The sequence below is a fragment of the Oreochromis aureus genome, linkage group 5, assembly GCF_013358895.1.
Source record: "Oreochromis aureus strain Israel breed Guangdong linkage group 5, ZZ_aureus, whole genome shotgun sequence".
Lineage (NCBI taxonomy): Eukaryota > Metazoa > Chordata > Actinopteri > Cichliformes > Cichlidae > Oreochromis > Oreochromis aureus.
The window spans coordinates 21,890,121-21,911,658 of NC_052946.1; the positions used below are offsets into that span (position 1 = coordinate 21,890,121).

A 21,538-nucleotide genomic window follows, 5' to 3' on the forward strand; every position below is an offset into this window, starting at 1 on the left:
GGCATGGCGATAACGTCTAACAGTACCCATAAAAACTACACACAGAATTGTATAAATAACAGCGAGTTTGATGCCATGATTTAAACCATTAAACCTTCGGGAAACAACCAGGTCACTGATTATAATAATAGCGACTATAAAACCGCGACGTTTGTCCAAAAGCAGCAGCAGAGGACCCAAAATTTGGGGGCACCTTTAATGTAAGTCAAATAAACAGAACTATGGTAACATTAATAAGTTTACTGTAATGCGTAATATCCTAACCCAAAACTGCTAGTAAGAACGGATACCATGACCCCTGGGAAATCCGGCTAGTTAGTCGGAACACAAGTTAGAGTACTCTCTACGGGGACAGTATTGATGGTCACACTGGAAAAAATTGGAAATTAGCAACGTTTTATCAGTGCATTTACACAATTACCGTGCTTATTTGATTGAGTAATAATTATATGCACTAACATACTGGCTTCTTAAACAGCACAGTGTCCGCTTATATAAGGTAAGCTCAAGTTTACGTTTTAATTACGCGTCTTAGTTAGCCGAGTGTGTTAGCTTTGCTCTAATTTGGGTTAGCATTAGCTGCTGGGACGTTACACCTACACAGTATTAGATCGCTATCTCGCCCCAACAGAGCAGTCGGTTCTGCAAATAAAAGCCGCTGCTCTTCCAGCACAAGTCACAGACGGGTCTCAGCCCGTCCCCCCAGCTGCGGCTCATGGGCCGTGGAGGTTACCGCTGACCCTCGGGGGCTGAAAATGCGTTTGTTGTTGTGTAATTAGCTAGCACATTGGTCTGCTGACATAGCCGACAAACAGTAACATTTTCTGTGGATGCAGTAATGTAGCCCAACAATAAGCCACCTGACGACAGGTGCTTGATGTTCATCTCTTCAAAAAAATGCATAACATCTTGCAGAGGTGGCTTCAAGCTGTCGCCATCCCGGGCTTAGAAGCCTTTTAGAAAGAGGGGGAGGGGGTTCGGGGGTTTTCTCCCGTGTGAATGAATACTTGTATTAATTTCATCTATGGACCCGGAAGGTAATAAGCAAGAAATACGAAAGCTGAAAACGAAGTATATGAGAACTGAACCTAATTTCTGTCCTCCAGACAGACTGTAAACACTAAACTTGTGAAGTTCTCCGCTATCCGACATCAGGTCAGCAGCCTTGACTTCACCTAGTGAACACGTTTTTTTTGGGGGGGGGGGGGGGTTTGCAGAACTTAACAGTAACAGCTTCATTATCATTGAACATGTGCAGCGCTGTCCTCTAATTGTTGACGTTCATTGTACGATTGAGTCTTTTAAAAACGTTTAATGTAGTTATGGCTTTTGGATAAAAGACGCACAAAACAAAATCAAATCTTTGTTTTTATTGTCCTGAAACGTCTGGGCTGCAGTTCAAACTGAATGTTTCAACAACGGGATGGCTCTTTTGTGATGCTCTGGGTTTTGTTTTTGTTTTAGTTTGTTTTTTCGAGTTGGTGTTAATTATAAACCTCTTTTAGAGAGGGGAGATGACCCTTTGGAGTGCTTTCCTCTCTGCCGCTGTGCAGCTAACCACACACAGACACAGTATACTGAAATGCTCTTTATGGAGCAATAATGAAAGGACACAAGTTTTGTAGTGAGACAAACCTATTGCAGGATTATTTAAAAGAATTCAGATTTCTGTCTTAGATTTTGAAACAGTTGAATGTGTCCTTTTTATGGCCTATTTCTCCTTTGGATAGTGTTTATTGCTCTATCATTGCAAGGTTATGAGATGGAGAGAGGAACAAATCCAGGTTAAGTAAAGAGGAACCACAACTCAATGGCAAATTAATTTTTTTTTACACTGTTTTAACAATATTTACTGTAAAAACATGTAAAGGTCTCTTTAAAATACATAGCTGCTCTTGGTTTGTAAATCTGTCTCAAATTGCACTGTGAAAAAGTACTTTCCATCTTTCTGATTTTTTTTTTTTTTTTTTTGCCCCATTCTTCTTTGCAGAATTGTTTTAATTCAGTGACAGTGGAGGGTTTTTGATCATGAACAGCCTGTTTAAGGTGATCCCAAAGCATATCGATCTTCTTTAAAATAATTTTTCACACAGGGCCAGGTATGCAAAAATCAGGAAGGGGATAAATACTTTTTCATGTCACTGTACATTCCACATGTTCTGGTTCCAACAATGGAGGGGATTTTTTTTTCTTTTTTTTTGCTAACTTATCACCTTTGTTGTAATGTAAAGATTGGATGTGCCTCATTATTGCAGGGCTCCTGATGAAGGTGTGCAGGTAATACTTTGAGAGCCCCGTAAGACGCCATGTCTGAAGAGGCAATTTCAGAAAGTGACCTGGAGGCCAGCCTTAACAGTGAAGAGGAGTATTTAGAAAATGAGGAAGAGGAAGACAATGAAGACATGGAGGAAGATGAGGATGAAAATGATGGAGATGATGAAGACGACAGTGTTGGTGTGTGACAAATTAACTTTGTGCTTTTATCTCTTAATATTCAGATTCATTTCAGGCATCAAATTCAGCAGTTTTGTTTTCTTAAGCCAAAGATCTGTAGCACATATTAACTAGTATTCAACTTCATTACTGTCTGCTCCCTTGTTAGATCGACCTGCGAGTGCCCAGAGCCGGACAGAAACGGGTCAGGATGACAGGGACTCCACCTCAGCTACCTCTGGAGAGCCTTCCTCCGAGCCTCCATCTCAGCCTGCATCCCGCCCATCCTCTAGGGCCCCTTCCAGACCTGCCTCTCGTTCTCCAACAAGCCCAGAGAACTTGAGCAAGAGTGGGCCACCTTCTAGCAAAACAAAGAAACAGAAAGCCTGTAAACTGAACAAATCCTCAAAGTCTCTGAAAGGCTCCAAACCTTCAAAGCCATCTAAGCCTGCACACATGAGGAAGAATATCAGGTACAATTATGTTTTCTATGATTTCCAGGTATATTTCCTAATAAATTTTTGCTTGTGTGTAACCAGAAAGTTTTCTCTGTGCTTATAGAAAGCTGCTGAAAGAGGATCAGCTAGAGGCTGGAACCAAGGCTGCTCAGCAGGAAGAGATGGAGAGGCGGAAACGTCTGGAGCAGCAGAGGAAGGACTTTCCTACACCAGCTCCAGCTGTCCCAGACTCTCAACTAGGTGACTTTCTAAGACTGAATTGTAAACAGTATTTCAATTTGGCAGCTTTTATAATACTCAGTTTCTAAGTTTCCCATTCCCTTTCCATCTTTCCAGCAGTGGAGACTGCTTCAATTTTAGGAGAAGTGTCTCACTTAGTCCCTGGTCTCCTGGGCAAGCAGGATGTGATCTGTCTGGACAGCAGTGGTGAAGAAGATGAAAAAGCGGAGCCTACGTTGCCCGGACTTCCCATTAGAGATGGTGAGATTGATGATAGTTCTGTGCAGTTGTAATTTCTTATTTCCAAGTTAATTTAGATTATACTAACCCAGTGTTTACTTCACCAATGACTGCACAGATGTAATTGAGCTCAGTTCTGGGGATGAAGACGCCCTGCAGATAAGCAGTGAGTCGGCTGATGAGGATCCTGATGGTGCCCATGGGACAGAGGAGAGTAGTGGAGCACACATCAACGATGATCTGAACCTGCCTGATGTTCAAGGTCGAGTGCTGGTTAATATCAATCACCCTGCAGAGGAGAAAGACATTTTCCTCGCCCCACAGCTGGCCAGGGCTGTCAAACCTCATCAGGTATAGCTGCCATCTCATACAGCTCATATGCTTGCAGAACATAAACCTTTGGTAACATAAAAAAAAAAAAAAAAATCATAGTCCAGCTTGTTTTATTGCTAAACCTTTTCTTTTCTTCATCTCTAAGATCGGGGGAATCCGGTTTCTCTATGATAACCTCATTGAGTCTCTGGAGCGCTATAATACCAGCAGTGGCTTTGGCTGCATCCTTGCTCACAGCATGGGGCTGGGCAAAACATTGCAAGTCATTTCCTTTATTGACATCCTGCTGAGGAACACTGAGGCCCACACTGTGCTTGCTATTGTCCCTGTGAGTAATCGTGTATACAGTGTTTTTTTGTTTTTTTTAAAAAAAGAGTAGTTATGTAAATTGCACATTAATGTTTCCTGAAATTACAGTTATTTTAGGATTAAAGTAACATTCCACATTTTTTGTTTCCTTCATACAAGGTGAACACACTTCAGAACTGGCTAACAGAGTTTAATCTCTGGCTCCCACCTCAAGAAGCCCTCCCCCCTGACACCGACCCCACATTCGTCACTGGCCGCACATTCAAAGTTCACATTCTCAATGATGAGCACAAGTATGTAACTTGGTGATTTGTGTGCACTGTGAAATATTTGAGCGGTTTAATCATGTTGACTATGTGACCTGCAGAACAACGCTGGCCAGGGCCAAGGTTGTGGAGGAGTGGTCTAGAGATGGAGGTGTGTTGCTCATGGGTTATGAAATGTACCGGCTGCTGTCCATGAAGAAGAGCTTTGTGATGGGCAAGAAGAGGAAATCAAAGAAGCCTGCCGGACCAATCATCATTGACCTGGATGAAGAAGACAGACAGCAAGAGCTCATGAAAAGTAAGTACAAGTATAAGGAGCCTTTTGAAACTATACAAACATCTATGTAGATGTTCCTTGTCACTCTAACACTGTTTGAGTCACTGAATTGGACCTTATGACCGTGATCTGTTAATTGTACCCGCAGGCTATACAAAGAGTCATATTGTACTATTTTATGTTACTTAGCACAAGTTCTCAGGTATCTGTGACTGTGCACAGCAGCCATACAGTGAGTGAACATGCCTTTCTACCCATGCTTGTTAACATTAGCTGATAACTTAGCACTCTCTCATCTTATCTAAATAAGTCACTTAAAGCTCAGAAAAAGCTTAATGGCGGCGATAAAGCTAAAGCCGAGACTTCTAAACGAGCCAGTGACATGCGTCCATCTTTTGTATGCAGTTTACACTTTCGTCTGTTTAATTTTCATCCTTTTTCTTCAGGTATTGAGAAGGCCATAGCAAGGCCCGGCCCAGACGTAGTGATCTGTGATGAGGGCCATCGCATTAAGAACTACCACGCCAGCACATCCCAGGCCCTAAAGAACATCCGGTCCAGACGCAGGGTAGTTCTGACAGGTTACCCCCTGCAGAACAACCTTATCGAATACTGGTGCATGGTGGACTTTGTCAGGCCTGACTTTTTAGGCACACGCCAGGAATTCAGCAACATGTTTGAGCGTCCAATCCTAAACGGTCAGTGTGTGGACAGCACTCCTCAAGATGTTCGCTTGATGCGCTACCGCAGTCACGTGTTGCATAGCCTGTTGGAGGGCTTCGTCCAGCGGTAAGCTTTCAGTCTGGCTCAGAAATTGAACATTGTGAAAACGAAGCACACTAATGTGGAAGTTGCTTACCTCACCACGTTCACGGTAGTGCTTTTTTTGTTTGCAGACGAGGTCATGATGTGTTGCGAGACCAGCTTCCTACCAAGGAGGAGCATGTGATCCTGGTACGGCTCTCCCCCATTCAGAGGGCACTCTATACCGAGTTTATGAAACGCTTTCGAGAAGCAGGGAACACGGGCTGGCTCGGCCTCAATCCACTCAAAGCTTTCTGTGTTTGCTGCAAGGTAAGTCTATGGATCTTTTTTTTCCTAAAACCCCTGTTTACATTGGGGAGCTTTTTTTTTTTTTCCTTTCTTCTTCATCTTATCTGAGTTGCTAAGTGCTGTGTCATCATCATCTTCTCCATCTAGATCTGGAATCACCCAGACGTCCTCTATGAAGCCCTGCAGAAAGAGAATCAGGCCAACGAGCAGGACCTAGACCTCGATGACATCACTTCAGCTAGTAACCCTCGCTGCCCTGCACCCGGTGCTGGCCTCAAATCCAAAGTAGCAGACTCAAGCAACAGTAAAGTCAACAGCACCCTGCCACCACTCAATTCCTCTCAGGACAGAGCCAATCAAGTCATCACGTATGAATGGGTATGTCATGAACATAGAGCTTGGCTTGACATTTTTAATGTCACTCTTTAACAAACACACAGTTTAAAATATATCAGCAACATGCCTAAATGTTTGTTCTATACTTTAGGCAAAGGACATAATGTCCAACTATCAGAGAGGAGTTCTGGAGAACTCTGCCAAGATGGTTCTGCTCTTCCACTTGATTGATGAGAGTGTGAGGAGAAGAGACAAGATTTTGGTCTTTAGGTAAGTCCTCTGCCCCATGCACAGCGCATTAAAGATAAATCCACCAATAAGAAGCTTATAGAAGACACTGACTGCAGTTTGCCTAATCAACCTAATTTTTCTAGGTTTTCTGCATCTCACATTCTGAACTTTCTTGAAAGCAAAACCAATTACTGGTCATAGCCATAAAAGTAAGCACACTTACTTTTCTTAGCCCTTACAATCTGTTTTTTGCTGTATTTCTATTAGCCAAAGCTTGTCCACCTTGACGGTCATTGAGGACTTCTTATCAAAGAGACCCATGCCGCAGGGCATTGCCTCCACTGATGGCCAGAGCCAAAACTGGGTTCGCAACCTCAATTACTACAGTGAGTCATCCAATCTGCGCCCTCTGCAGAAAATGCGGTCTTCAACACCGAAACCTCAAAGTTGTGATTGCCTTTATTGATTTGGTGTCCCTGGCTGCAGTTTCTATAGTATTGGATTCCTCCACTCATTATATTCTTTTGTGGAGAAGACAATGTATTCTATAGGAATTTGATGAAAATGTTCCTAAACTGAGTATCTCTTCTTCACTTCACAAGTTAAAGTGTGTTCAGGTGTTTCACTGTAAAGAGATGCTATACCCCTGCTTTGTCTGTCTGCAGGACTGGATGGGAGTACATCTGCCTCAGAAAGGGAGCGGCTTATTAATCAGTTTAATGACACAGAAAACCGCTCAACATGGGTCTTCCTGCTTTCTACCAGGTATAAATCTCTGCATTCTCTTCCTTCTTATTCTTTTTCTCACCTTTTCTCATTAATTATTTATTTAATATTTATTTGTTATTTTTGTGTATTTCAGAGCGGGCTGTTTGGGGGTAAATTTGATTGGAGCAAATCGCGTCGTCGTGTTTGATGCATCATGGAACCCCTGTCATGATGCCCAGGCTGTGTGTAGGGTTTACCGATATGGTCAGAGAAAGCCCTGCCACATTTACCGCCTCGTCTGTGACTTTACCTTGGAGAAAAAGATCTACGACAGACAAGTCTCCAAACAGGGCATGTCGGGTAAGGGATTTCTTAATCTGAACAAGAGCTGTTAATCGTTACAGTGGACAGGTACTTCACTTGAGCCCTTATAAAAGCTCTGGTCTTGCCCCAGTTAAACAGACCTAGAGACCAAGTAGCAACCATATACCAAAATGTGTTCCCTGACTGGTTGGAGTGTGCTTGTTGATACTTGGTGTGAAATTGATTCCCAAAGCCGGAGTTACACAGGCCTAGAGACTGACCAGTGATATAGTGATAGCAACGGGTTACTGGCAGTTACTACCATGGCACTGGTTGCAACAAGGTATATGGTGCTGCACCAAATATCTTCTTGCCATTGCTTTGCTTTGTTGCTTTGTTACTAACATCGAATGGAATTTCTCAAATGCTGAAACTTTGTTTCTGTGTCTTGAAAGACCGCGTGGTTGATGACCTGAACCCAGTGCTTAACTTTACTCGTAAGGAGGTGGAGTCGCTGCTGCACTTTGTTGAGGAGGAGCCTGAAGCTGAGAAGATCCTTCTAGAATCCCTGGCAATATATGAGCCAGTGATATCTCAAGCTTGTCAGCTTTATCCACATCTCATCACAAAGGTACTCTTGCAATAAAGTTGTTACATGTAATCCACAGACTCAAGCACATCCTATTTCAAAGTACGGTAGGAGGTTTAGTTAGTGGAATGTTGTGCTGTGATATATTAAAAGATAACCGTCAAATTTTCAGAATTTGCTATTGCTTAAGTAAGAATATTTTTAAAAAGCAGTGGTTCTTTTTCTTATAAGCTGACTGTAAGTGCAATAAAAGCTTCCCAACAAGAATTAGTTGCCAGCCAGCTCTCCTGCTGAGTTACAGCTGAACCACAGAAGACCAAAGTCTTAACTGTGTGGTGAATAAGTAAGCAGGAGAAAAATCCTTCCATCCATTCATTTTCTTAACTGCTTTACCAGTTCAGTGTCATACGGGGTCTGAAACCCTGTCCCAGCTATCATAGGACGGGAGACAAGGTACACACAGTTTATCGCAGGGCAAACACAAGTTGAAATAGACAACCATTCATGATCACATTCACACTTATAGCCAATTTAGATCACCAGTTAACCTAACCTAAGTAGCTGGATAGTGTAGTGGTAAGACTACACACCTCTGGAGTGGGGATCACAAGTTCGTTTCCCACCAGGTATCCAGTAACCAGTATCCTGGCTAGATCCCCCATGCTAAAAACCAGCCCTGGAGTGGCGCGGCTACGTCTGCAGCCTGTCCACAGTTCAGGACACAAGCATTTCACTGCATGTTCACTATATGTTGTACTGTGTATGTGACAAATAAAATTTGTATTGTATTAATAACTCCTGGTACTGTGGAAGGAGGCCATTTAAAAAAAACGTGGTACTCGGAGTCCTTTTTGACTGTCGAGCGAATGTGGCATGCGAGAGAGCTGCCTCTTGCATGAAATGCGGCATTGCTGATATTTGATTCAGTTTCAATGAATTTCAACAGCTACCTTTCCACCACGAGTCTCTGCTGGTGGACCGGAAAGAGTCGAAACTGACCAAAGCAGAGAAGAGAGCTGCTAAGAAGAGCTACGAGGATGAGAAACGAGCCTCTGTACCTTATTCCCGTCCATCATATGCCCCCTATTACCCAACCAGTGATTATCCGCTCACAAACATGCCAGCATTTAGCCAGCGTGGATGGTGAGTGCAAGCCTACAGTGTTTTGTTTTGCATTCATTGAATGTTTGTTTCTGATTTTCTGTTGAAGTTATTAAGTAATGAGTCATTAAAGTCATTACTACACTAAGTATCTGGTATAATATAATAAAAAAAATCACTCCAGGTTTGGCAAAGTCTGAAGTAAGTGTGTGTGTACGTGTGTGTGTTCATCTAGTAAGTTCAGCCTTCATATTTGCAGGCGTCCCATGACACGGCCAGATGACAAGCCCGTGGCAAGTGTCAGGCCAATTCAGTCAACACCAATACCCATGATGCCTCGCCAGGTTGGCATGGGCATGGTTGGCTCCGGCTCTCCCGGCAGTCTCCCTGTCAACTTTCTCCAGAAAGCTGGTGTTTACGTGCAGAGGATTGTCACCACAACAGGTAATCATGATGTTTTTAAATGTTTAAATCACAATAAATAAATAAATAATCAGATATTACATCCGCCATTTGTCTGGATTCACAGATATAGTAATCCCAGGAGCCAACAGCTCAACAGATGTTCAAGCTCGAATCAGCGCAGGAGAGAGCATCCATGTTATCAGAGGATCTAAAGGTTGGTTCAGTGCTGTGTTAAGAACTCTGTGCATACAAACACTCATTTAAACGTCTCTCTTCACTTACTCTTTTCTGCAAAGCAGGTACCTACATCAGAACAAACGATGGACGAATATTTGCCATTCGATCTGGAAAGATCAGTCGACCTGTAGCCGGGGGTTCTGCTGCTTCAAGAGGTAGGGGTTTTCCTCTTTTGAATATATATATGCTGCAGTCTTACACTCAATCAAATTTAGATATTTCTCTTCTGGTCTGTAATGCTGTTTATTCATCCAAGTTGGGGACGTCAGACACAAGGCCCAGGTGCCAGAATTGACCTGGCAGGGACTCCAGTCTGGCCCACCTGATGTCATTGGAGCATCTAAAGGAGGCCATAAATATTGGACTTTTAACAGTATTGTTATATAGCATTTCCTACTGATAAAGACCTCCCCCATGGCTATTCATGGCCTCCTGAGAATCGAGGAAACAAGTGTCTTTCAGTTGGACTTTTTTTTTTTTTTATGATGTCCTGCTATTTGGAGCTAAAAGAGGCAACCTAAAAACACATGAGTGACCAGGATGTCCTCTTTTGAGCACAATAGGACTTATTAAGGTAGCTCAAATAAGTCAAAAGATGGAGACCAAAAAGAAATGTCCATTAAAGAGGACATAAATAAATAGGCTGGTTCTCAGGAGAATAGTACACCAAAGTAATTGAGTAATAAATAATTAATTAGATGATAGTGAAAAACTGGAACTTCTCTATCTACAATAGAAAATTTTGTTTTGTTTTGCTTTGTTTTTGTTTGTTTTTTTTACAAAGTGTAGTTAATGTGCAGTTAAACTTCCTTAGTCTGATGGAAAGGGGAGTTTCTTTGGTCTGACCCACTTAATATCAAAGTGGGTTGTATGTGGCCCTCGATGTAAAACAAGTTTGACATCCCTGATCCAAGTCATTTAGGTGAGACAGGGAGAGTATGTAGGACCTATTTTCTTTTTCAGATGTATGTCTTTGATTCTTTGAGGACCACAACATTTCATCTTGTTCCATTATATTTAAGAGAAGTTGGACAAACTGGGGAACTGTAGAAAAATAGGTGAACTGTCCCTTTAATCAGTGATCACATTTGTGCAATGTGCTACATCAAGTTTTTTAACAACATTTTCAGCTTATAACTTTGTCATTTTCTTTTCAGGAATGACCTTCCAAATTAAATTCCCCAAAGACGGGAACTCTGTATAAGTTTCCTGACATTTCATGTCTGCATTTCAGTCTTCTCCACAGACACCCAGGGTTCAGGGATCCGACCAGTCAGTAATGGCTGTTCTTCCCCTGTGGATCAAAACCAACGTTCCCCCAACGGCGAGCAGCGACCCTCTTCTCCCTTAGGCACTGAGATTCTCAGAGAGCTCAGCCATTACACCTCATCCACAGGCGACGCTGCTGCTGCTGCTGCTGGAGCAGGGAACGATTTGGCGTCGCCGTCAGACATGTCATCTGTGCCGTCGGGAGATGGAAACGCTTCACAAAACTATCAGGCCCGCGATCTCAGTAGGCTCGGTGACGACCTCCTGAGTTCATCTTTAGAGATGCGAGGCACCAAACGCAAGAGTACTGAAAGTCAGGGAAACGCACAAATGGGAGACAAATGTACTTCTGCTGCAGCTCATTTCCCTGCGCTTTCAGGTGGGCTCAGTTTTCCTCCAGTGGGTCTGAACTCTTCATCCCTACTTGGGAACCTTGGTCACATTAGTCACCCACTTCTAATGGCTGGTAGTGGTGGATCATCATTCCTACAAACACCAGGACAAACACTGGCTGACCTACAGACCATATTTCCCTCTGCAGGCACAGACCTACTGAGACAACCTGCCACAGGGAACGGGCACCTTCCCACCCCTTCCTCTTCCTCTCTGTCCCCTATTTTCTCCTCTGCCTCTACCACCATTCCTATGTCATCTACATCCTCAGCAACAACTTCTTCCTCCCTACCATCTGGTTCTCTGCCTCGGTACTTGATGAACCCCAACATGGCTGGCCTGCTTTCACCAAGGTTCCCCCTCAGCTTCGGTCAGCCATTGCTCTCTGAGCCGAGGCTGTTCTCCACGCCTCTTCTCTCAGGGTCAGGGGGGTTTTCTGCACCCAACTCCAGCTCGGCTACATCCAGCTTCCTGTCCCACTTCAACAATCCCACTTCCAGCCTGTTGGGGGCAGCTCTGACCCAACCAGACAGACATCAAAGTACAGAGAATGGCGGTGACAGTTCAGATGATGATGTTATTGAGGTGACAGGACAGTAAGTCAGGAGTCTCAGAAAGTACTGGCAAGGCAGTTACACGCATACACACCTGTTTAACCTAAAGTGCATTAGGAATGGGAATATTTAAATCTTTTATGCAACTAAATCAACTAAATTCTGTTGTACCCCTCAAAGTTGCGTGCTATTTTCTGAATTTGAATTTGCTCTCAGAATGCAAATGAATTAAAGAGAAAAAAGTGCAACTTGATTAGATTGAAATGCATAAATAATAAAACTTCTCAGGAAGCATTTATGTTAATCCTGAACCTCTTAAATAGAATGAAGTTACCTGCTTTGACTTTATTTGGCAGTGTTTCACTTGAAACACATCTGAATTCCCATTTCTAATGATGTCATTAAACGTCACACATCAGGACGTTCACAAACAGCTCATACCTTATTGACTTTGCAGAGTCAAGAGTTACAAAATCCTCATGCTGACTGTCCCAGGTTGTTGAGCTGGAGCAGCAGAGCAGTGGGAACAGACCTTTGTCATATGGGGACCAGCCGAATCTTTCAGGGAGGCAAAACAGCCTCTTTGTGCTACGTTTTAAAGCGAGGCTACGCGTACAGTTTTCTTTCCTCTGACTTTAAATGAAAGTGATTTGAAACTTCTTTTTTTTTTTCATGGCCAGTTTCTTATTAAAAAGTGTAACACAACTGGAACGCTACATGCCACAATAATGAATAACTCACAGTAGCTAATGGGTGGGGGGATTGTGAAAATCCCCAATATATTGAGAGATGATCCTTCAAGGCTCACCTTTAACAACAGGAATTTTAGGCTTTCAAGCATATTTTAGTCTTTAGCAGTTTGATAGACATTGTAGCTCCCCTGTTAAAGGATATGTGTGATACTATAATTGAACATGTTGATACTTTGTAAATAAACAGTCATTATCATTGTTTATATTGCAAGTCAATACTGTGCAGTGTGTAGATTTTGGTTGTAAGGAAATGGTTTATTAATACGGTGACAGTCATCATGATAAACCCACCCTGAGGATGCTGGGGAAGCAAATTTCTGTTTAACTTTGTATTTTTTTTTCCCTTAAAATTGAAATGAATGTACTATCATGCTAGCCTTTGATAACACAGGGGCAGGGACATGGATTTGGACTGTGTTCTTTCATTTTTAGCCTTAAATAAACACAAAGGGGTCTTCAGTCTTAGCATTTATCTTATTTTTTACAAATCTGTCCTACTGACATTTAGACCCTCGGCGGCAAACTGAAAACACAAATTTAAGGTAGATTTTGACTCAAAGCCAAAAGGAGCTCAAACCAAGGTTTAATGTTGCTAGCTTATTTGCAGAAGCCTGTCATTTCTCCTCCATTACAGTTCTTACTGAAGTGTCCCCACCATTTTGTTCATGACTACTCCGTGACCTTACACTCAACATGTAATCTCAGCTGCAGTAACTGTACTAGGGTTTTTCTTTCTGAGAACAAATGTTACCTGAGCTATAGAAACCATTGCATTCATGCAGCCTGAGAGCATCAAAATGTCGCTAATGTAGCCACCAACCATCAAATTAGATGTAACTACCCTTTCGGTACAACCGCCTGTGACTGTGGCAGAACCGGGTCAGGTGATATGGTGGCCTTACAAAACTGACAGTGCCATAATGTGGTAGCTTTTCACCTCAGTGCAGTGCAGTGTAAGTAGCTTCTGTCAGTAGTGTCAGTGTAGATATGCGGTGCTTTAGGGAGTTTGGGTCTTCACTGTTCTCTGTAGCCTTGTGTTTCTGTGTTATCATGTCACCTTGAGCTAATTAGTTTTAGGAAAGTCGCTTTCCTCTGTTGGTAAACTAGGCTAGATGCTTATTAGCCTTTAGAGACACTGGATAACCTGAGACAACAGATCATTCCCTGTTGAGTTACGTTACTCGTATGCGTTTTATTCTGGGGACCTTCTCTCTCCCCTGTTGAGTACTGTTCTTTTTTATTTGCTGCAGGTTTCCTCTGTCAGCTTGGATACTTCTTTTTTCTCTCCCCCTCCAGTTTTTCTTGAACACATCTTGGGAACTTGTGATTTGGTTTGTTTCCAATTTGAAGGTAAAGCTAGCACTTTGTAAAAGGACCATATCTGCTGGTGAGCTGTACAAGGTACAAAATAACGACCCCGTGTCTTTGTTACGTCTTCTCGATCAGTTGGAAACGCTTTACATCTTTTGTTCTTTGGAATATTTCATTCATTTACAAAAAAAAAAATCTTTGGTGTTCACCTGGCAGTCGTGTCCCTCATTACAGTCTAAATATCTGAAATGTATTTATTTATGATGGAAAATGTTGTTTTTGTAATTACATTTTTTAACTTTTTTTTTTCGATTTGTCCCATTAATGGCTGATCTAGTAAGAGTTTCATACATGCAGCCTAAACCGAAGCAAAATATGACTGTGTTATCAATGTTATTTTAACAATAAAACACTCTTCTATTGCAGTGTCAATCGTACACAAATACATTTATTTTAAATGCCATGATGTATCCAAACGTGACTGTACAAATAATCAGAAATGACAGGATCACCAGTAACCTGAGAAGAGGTCAACATTATTTCAATGTTAGGTCAATATACACTATATTATGGGCTTTTAACCCCCCACCCCCCAAAAAATAATCCTAACCCATTAGATTTAAGTCCTTTTTTTAATGCTGTTTGTTCAGTCATCAGCAAGACTGAGCGAAACTGAATTCTGTTAGCCTCGGAGGAGAGGTGGAGCATGGATAAAAGAAGATCCTATTACATTTTTGTGGAAATCCTGATGGTTTATTTTCTTTAAAATTGTAAGACAGGACATTGGCCTGGGCAGAGGAAATGCTCTCTTGGGTATATTTAAATCAGATGGAGCTCAAGTAACATGTCAAGCAAGAGACTAAAGCAGCAGTTAGCGGCTCTAATTACAGCCTGACTGATTTATCGGCTAACCAGTATTATTGTCCAATATTAGGTATTTGCTAATCTATAAATGAATGAAAACTTTAACATTTTAAAAGATGGAGAAACACCCTTCAACTATATTGAGAGTGCTGATTTTGCAGAGGGCACCCTGCACCTTCCATGTTTGCAACACTACAAACACCAGTTGATCCGAGGAGAGCATAAACAAGTAAATAAATGGTGTGTATATATATTCATACATGTACACACACACAACCACACATACAGTTAAGCCCATAATTATTCATACCCCTGGCAAATTTTGACTTAAAGTTACTTTTGTTCAACAAGCAAGTTATTTTTTGACTGGAAATGACACAGGTGTCTCCCCAAAGATAATAAGACGATGTACAAGAGGCATCATTGTGGAAAAAAATATTTCTCAGGTTTTATTTATATTTTAGCAAAAAGTATCATGTCCAGAATTATTCATACCCTTCTCAATAATCAATAGAAAAAAGCCTTTATTGGCTATTACAGCAATCAAACGCTTCCTATAATTGCAGACCAGCTTTTGCATGTCTCCAGAGGCATTTTGCCCATTCATCTTTAGCAACGAGCTCCAAATCTTTCAGGTTGGAGGGTCTTCTTGCCATCACCCTGATCTTTAGCTCCCTCCACAGATTCTCAATTGGATTCAAGTCAGGACTCTGGCTAGGCCACTGCAAAACGTTAATGTTGTTGTCTGCTAACCATTTCTTCACCACGTTTGCTGTATGTTTTGGGTCATTGTCGTGCTAAAATGTCCACTGGTTCCCAAGGCCAAGTTTTTCTGCAGACTGCCTGATGTTGTTGTTGAGAATCTCCATGTATTGCTCTTTTTTTCATGGTGCTGTTTACTGTGATTAGGTTCCATGGTCCATTGGCTAAAAACACCCCCAAAGCATTAGGTTCCCACCACCATGTTTGACAGTGGGGATGGTGTTCTTTGGGTTGAAGGCTTCTCCATTTTATGCCAAATGAAGGCAACATCATTGTGACCAAATAATTCAATTTTGTTTCATCTGACCATAACACTGAAGACCAGAAACCTTCTTCTTTGTCCAGATGAGCATTTGCAAAGGCCAAATGAGCTTTTGCATGCCTTAAAAGTGCCTGGAGAAGTGGCGTTTTCCTTGGTCTGCATCCGTGGAACCCAACAGTGTCCGTTGGACTGTCTGCCTTGAGACATTGCCACCAGCAGAGCCCAGATTCACCAGAATGGCCTTGGTGGTGATCCTTGGATTCTTTTTCACCTCTCTCACTATTCTCCTGGCCAGCACAGGTTTCACTTTTGGCTTCCGACAACGTCCTCTGAGATTTTCCACAACGCGGAATATCTTGTATTTTTTAATAATACTTTGCACTGTAGCCACTGGAACTTGAAAACATTTGGATATGGCCTTGTAGCCCATTCCTCACTTGTGAGCAGCCACAATGCACAGCTGCAGGTCCTCACTGAGTTCCTTTGTCTTAGCCATGACTGTCCACAGACCACCTGCAGAGAGCTGCTGTTTTTCACCTGTTGAGTTGATTAAAACAGCTATTTCCAATTAATCAGGGTAATTAGGATGCTTTAGAACAGCTTTGACTATTTGGAATGGTATGGAACTTTGGATTTTCCCAGAGACTGTGACAGTTTGTAAAGGGTATGAATAATTCTGGACATGATACTTTTTGCTCAAATGTAAATAAAAGCTGAGAAATATTTTTTTCCACAATGATGCGTCTTGTACATCATCTTATTATCTTTTGTGAGACGCCTGTGTCATTTCCAGTCAAAAAATAACTTGCTAGTTGAATAAAAGTAACTTTAAGTCAAAATTTGCCAGGGGTATGAATAATTATGGGCTTAACTGTATATATATACACACACATTATATCATTCTTTAAAATCCCTTATTGAATAAGTACTAGTGCCAACATTCCACCCTTTGCAAGCATGAGATCTATGTTTGTTTGTTTAAAACGGCAACATTTTTTACTTAACACAAAAACTTTGATCATTAAGTTAAAGCTAACATGAATTAACAGAAACTAAACAAACAAGCCAGACAGCAGCTTTGGTATCGTCTACCCCAAAATTAGAGGCCAACTGGTGTCATTTTTTTTAAGAACAATACCAATGCTGATAGTTGATATAAAAATCTAATATCCAATAAATCTGCCAATATTTTATTTTCTTTCAACATTTACTCTAATGTTGATGTGTAGTTATTTATTTACTCGCTTACACTCTTCTCGACACTCAAAATATAAAGGCTGCTTCTTCTGTCTCATCTTTAATTCTGATTTACTGGCTATTATGAATGTTGATAGTATTAAGATCAGCAAATAGCTGATATTTGTTGATAACCCAAAATCCCAGAAAGACTACATAAGACATGACCTCAGTGTCTATAATTGCAGCTCTGGTTCCATGCGTATTGAAAAAGGATTTCGTTAATCACACATAGTGCCTTTTCTTCTTCAAAAACAAACAAACAAAAAAACATCAGGGAGGCACACAGCGGCAAAAACCAGCACCTTTTGCCCTCCACGTAAATCAATTAAAAAAAAAAATATCATCCAACTCAAATAAATTTAATCTGTGAGGCTAGCTCATCTTAAGTTCTTTTACATCAGGACTGGAACCGTTTTTTAGCCATGTAAGATCTGGAGACTTGGTTCATTATGACAAAGGCACTGAGCACCAGGCAGAGTGCTGACAGGTACCAGGCGTATTCTCTGACAGCTCCAGCGAACCACACAGAGCAGAGGCCCAGGAGCATGCTGGCACTGCCAAGCAGGTAGGTGATGAGTCCAGACGCTGCGTGGTAGCGCTTTAGTTTGGCGAGGGACCAGCCTTTGGCTAGAGAAGGATAACTGAGAGGCATTGCTGCCAAGGACTGCGCAATGACCACACACACTGTCAGCAGGCCCAGCAGACCGTGCCACGAGGTGAAGTGGGGTTTACCATTCAGGTGTTTGTTATAAAAGATGGCAGCAAAGCCCAGGACTGCACAAGAAGCACAGAGGCCCTGCAGGAGCCGGTGAACACCACCTTTGGTTTTGTGTGAAAAACTTTTGATAGGAGAGCCCTCAGGTGAGAAGAGGAGTATGGCTTCTGTCATGAAGAAGGAGAACTGGAGGGAAAGGACATTAACTGAGTTGTTGGCAAATTTGATCACATTGTGAGAATTAAAGAATCTAAGAACAATTTAACTGTTTAAACTTACAGCTAGTGTCATCAAGAAAGGATGCCAAGAAAACCAACCTAAAACAAAACAGGAAATCATATTAAATGCGATGCAATGACGGGCACTGCTGTAGAAATGTGTGATTACTTAAGGCACTCACTTGTACCGGGTCGAGAGAGAACTGAGATGAAGACAGTGAAGCCGAAGCAGATGAGGTGGGTCAACACAACAGACGCTGTTCTGCAAAAGCCATAAAGCCGAGGCTCTGATTCAGGCTCTTTCTTGTGAACCATGTCTTTAAAATTCACTCAATCGCCACAATGTGACCGAAGTGAACTCGCCGTTGGTTGAATCAATGAGAAGCGGAAGTGACGATGGGCCAAAAGTCCTTGCGTTATCTTCTTTTGCTGCTCCACTGTTTTATTTAACAACCCGGAACAAACAAAAGCCTACATTAGTAATTCATTAACATGTCCCTTGTCGTTACGTCAACACACGCCAAGCTTTGGTGTTTTCCGCCGGCGAGGATAAGACTTCCGGTTAGGTTTTTCAAAATAAATTACGTTGAAGCACATCCACAGAAACGTTCATACGGAGGCTCTGTAATATGTCAGATGATTTACCTGAATTTGATAGCCCCACATTATCAAATAATACAAGAAAAATTTTCATTATTAACATCTGGTCCGACTGTGTCAAATTTGACACGGTTCTTCTACTATTATTATTTCTTCTTCTGCTTCTTCTTTTTCTTTTATCTTAGCTGCTCCCTTTATGGGTCAGAGTCAGATTTATTGTTACATCAGAGATTAACAAAAGTAATAAGTGGGTGGAAAACTTTTTGTTCCGGAACAGATCAGCAGAAACACAGGGAGACACCACATTTTATATATGCTCAAATGCACAAGTAAAAGAGCATATGTCGGACATCAAAGTAGCAATAAAAATAAAAGTAAATTAATAGGTCGTAATTTATTCAGCAACCTGACAGCAGTTGGAAAATAGCTCTTTTGCATTCTGGTCGTGCGCCTGAGGATGCATTTATAGTGTTTCCACATGATGATGATCCACTGTCGTTGACTTTTCCTTCATATCAAGCACATGCCCAAACCAGCTCAGCCTTGCTTCACTAACTCAACCTGAGCTGGTCTCACTACCATCTTGTAAGGGTCCCCTTTCATTCTTGCTGCCTGTCCATCTGTCACAGATCATCCCTGATACTCAATTTCATTACCTCTCTTATACATTATTGTTTTAGAGGGTTGACCCCAGGTATTCACACTCATCCACTTTCACTGCCTCTGCTCCTTGCAGCTGTTACACCTGCTTCCCTCTCTGTCACACACATGCATTCTGTCTCAAACTTCACACGCAGCGCATCCCCCCTAAATATTGACTGAAGTAGCCTCTCAAACATGTATGCTACACAGTCCTGCACATACACACATTTATCCTTATCTTGAATTAAATCATGTAAGTAAATAAGGTTATACCATACCAGATGGAGCATTAACCTTGGATGCTGCAAATGATCTATTGATATAGGAGCATCTCCACAAGAGTTTTCATAACAATCATTTCCTTGGCCTGTCTGATCTGAAAAATACAGACATAATATTTTAGTCCAAGATCTGAGCTTTGTCTGATTAACCTGTAGTAGTCCGTGCAAAGACTCAGAAATAACTCAAATCCAAATAAAACGGCAATCTTGTTACATGGTAAAGCTTTTATTCTGAAACCGGAATTCCCACAATTCTTTTCTGTTTATTCTAACCACCTTAACCACTGGCTTCAGCTGCTGGCTGACGTGGACAGAGCATTGTAGTACAACCGCTCCTCCAGAGTGCTTGAATACTTGCACGCGATTGCTGCCAGGCCCTTTAACACGTGGGCAAGGTCCTTCAAAAGGTGTATTTATCTCTAACAAAGTGGTTTTGTAGCTGTCGGTTATTGAGAAAATTCTGTACAATAAATTTAGGTGCCATTAGATGCATCCCTTGTGCTATTTATTGCACAGTGGATAAGAAGTGTCATCTAAAGTACCTAAAGCATTTCCTCAGTTTATGTTATATGTCAGACTAATAGCACCAGTTCCACATCTAGCACTCACTGGTCAGCTGCCTATTAGTTGTTGTGCTCCAATTACGCTCTAATAACCTTGTGACTCTGCATGGCTTCCACACTTGCAGAGTCACAAAGAGCACAGAAAACAACAACAATGTCAGTCAGAGTATCCCTCTCCTCTCTCCATCCTATACAATGCACACCAAACAGGGTGCTGCATGTCTTCACTGTTGCAGGCTTTAAAATGAAGCTTCTTAAAAGGTAAGCATAAGCAGTAAAGTTGCTTTTGCTTTTAGATACTCACATTGTTGGTTCTTTAAAGGAGCAAGTAGACCTGGCAGGAATTTAAAGGGTATGATGACAGAATTATTTCCATGGTTAAGAAAGACAATTCACAACATCAAATCAAGTCAAGAAAACTATAGGCATGTCATTGTCAAAGTCTATAATCAAGACACACTTTCATGAATGGAAATACACAAGGCTTACACCAAAACCAATGGTTACACTCAGGAACAGGAAGTTTAGATTATAAACTTTATACAATAAAGGGCTATTCTATTCTTCTATTCTATTTCTTCATTAACCCATAAATTCCCTTCCTTTTTTCATCTGTTCTGATGTTCCAGAGCTGAGGACCTTTAACTGTGAAAACGCTGTTTTCTGTTTGGCTGGTTTTTAGTCGTTACTGACTGTAGAGAAATTATCTCACGCCCTGTTGTAGCTTCAGATGTGCCTTACTCCCCCTTGTGATAAGCAGAGAGTAAGCGTGTGGGACATGAATAAATCATGTTATGGTATTCTAACATGCGTGTCTGGCCTGGGAGAATCTGCCATATTGGAGCCTGGAAGGTTTTTTCTCTCTGACTGATTTGCCTATTCAAGTGTCCCCAAATCAAACATGAATCATTCTGTTCAAACAAGTATATCTACCGTTTGAGCATATTTACTGTTTTATTATGAACTAAAACATTATCATTAAGAATTAATTTTGTCATTCAGAATTAAACAGTTAAATTATTATTTTTTTAATGATCGCCACTCTTTCTGATACAGCAACATTTATTAAATACTGGGCTTTGTTGTCAAAGGAATTTCCCCAGTGAAATGCGTCATTCAGCAACAACGCAGAGATGAAAAATAATAATAAACTTATTTAGTAGCCGTTTATATTTAATTTACGATCTTTTATTTATTTTAACATCCTACAAAAGCTATCATCAATATCATCAAGAACAGCTCCCACTTACACTTATTTACACTTCCATCTAACAGTCGAGTGTCTGATGAGAACAGAGGGGATTCCTCTCAGTGTAGCTTAATACTCATATGGGATTAGACGGTAATCCCACACCCACAATGTGCATGCGCAAACAGAAGTGCGTGCGTCGGACGAGGGACGGGTCGCTGTTAATTCAACGAGAAGCTGCGAACGCTCTTCAGATTCCCTGTAGAATGAGTGTGGGTGATAAAGTAAGCGAGGTAAGGTCATCTTCAACACTTTGTCTGTCAGAAAATACGAATTTTTGCTCGGGTGTGACTGTCAACTTGAGTTTGTTGTCCCGTTCAGACTGCGGGATTAACTCCGTTACACGCAGAGCTGCATTAAGCAAAA

General features: G+C 41.5%; 2 protein-coding genes across 6 annotated transcripts; one reads left to right on the forward strand and one right to left on the reverse strand.

Moving 5' to 3' along the window:
- Positions 1-14: 14 nt before the first annotated feature.
- Positions 15-14,209, forward strand: rad54l2 (RAD54 like 2). Of its 5 annotated transcripts, none has more exons than XM_039611797.1 (22): positions 15-200; positions 2,256-2,454; positions 2,603-2,906; positions 2,995-3,131; positions 3,228-3,371; positions 3,469-3,701; positions 3,829-4,011; positions 4,152-4,285; positions 4,360-4,556; positions 4,982-5,324; positions 5,432-5,609; positions 5,736-5,966; positions 6,076-6,194; positions 6,423-6,541; positions 6,821-6,920; positions 7,018-7,223; positions 7,622-7,797; positions 8,702-8,898; positions 9,116-9,300; positions 9,386-9,475; positions 9,558-9,653; positions 10,733-14,209. In XM_039611797.1, exons 2-22 carry the CDS (start codon positions 2,307-2,309, stop codon positions 11,758-11,760), a joined length of 4,548 nt encoding a protein of 1,515 aa, XP_039467731.1. In that variant the 5' UTR covers positions 15-200; positions 2,256-2,306; the 3' UTR covers positions 11,761-14,209. The 5 variants fall into 5 exon arrangements, with proteins under 5 accessions (XP_039467731.1, XP_031587300.1, XP_039467733.1 ...); XM_031731440.2 differs by lacking the exon at positions 15-200 and adding an exon at positions 356-499; XM_039611799.1 differs by lacking the exon at positions 15-200 and adding an exon at positions 356-499 and having other exon boundaries at positions 10,745-14,209.
- A 2,856-nt stretch (positions 14,210-17,065) lies between these two features.
- Positions 17,066-18,369, reverse strand: LOC116313695 (cytochrome b561 domain-containing protein 2). The gene is made up of 3 exons (XM_031731466.2): positions 18,020-18,369; positions 17,899-17,936; positions 17,066-17,805 (listed from the first exon to the last, which is right to left on the reverse strand). Exons 1-3 carry the CDS (start codon positions 18,150-18,152, stop codon positions 17,302-17,304), a joined length of 675 nt encoding a protein of 224 aa, XP_031587326.1. The 5' UTR covers positions 18,153-18,369; the 3' UTR covers positions 17,066-17,301.
- Positions 18,370-21,538: the final 3,169 nt, after the last annotated feature.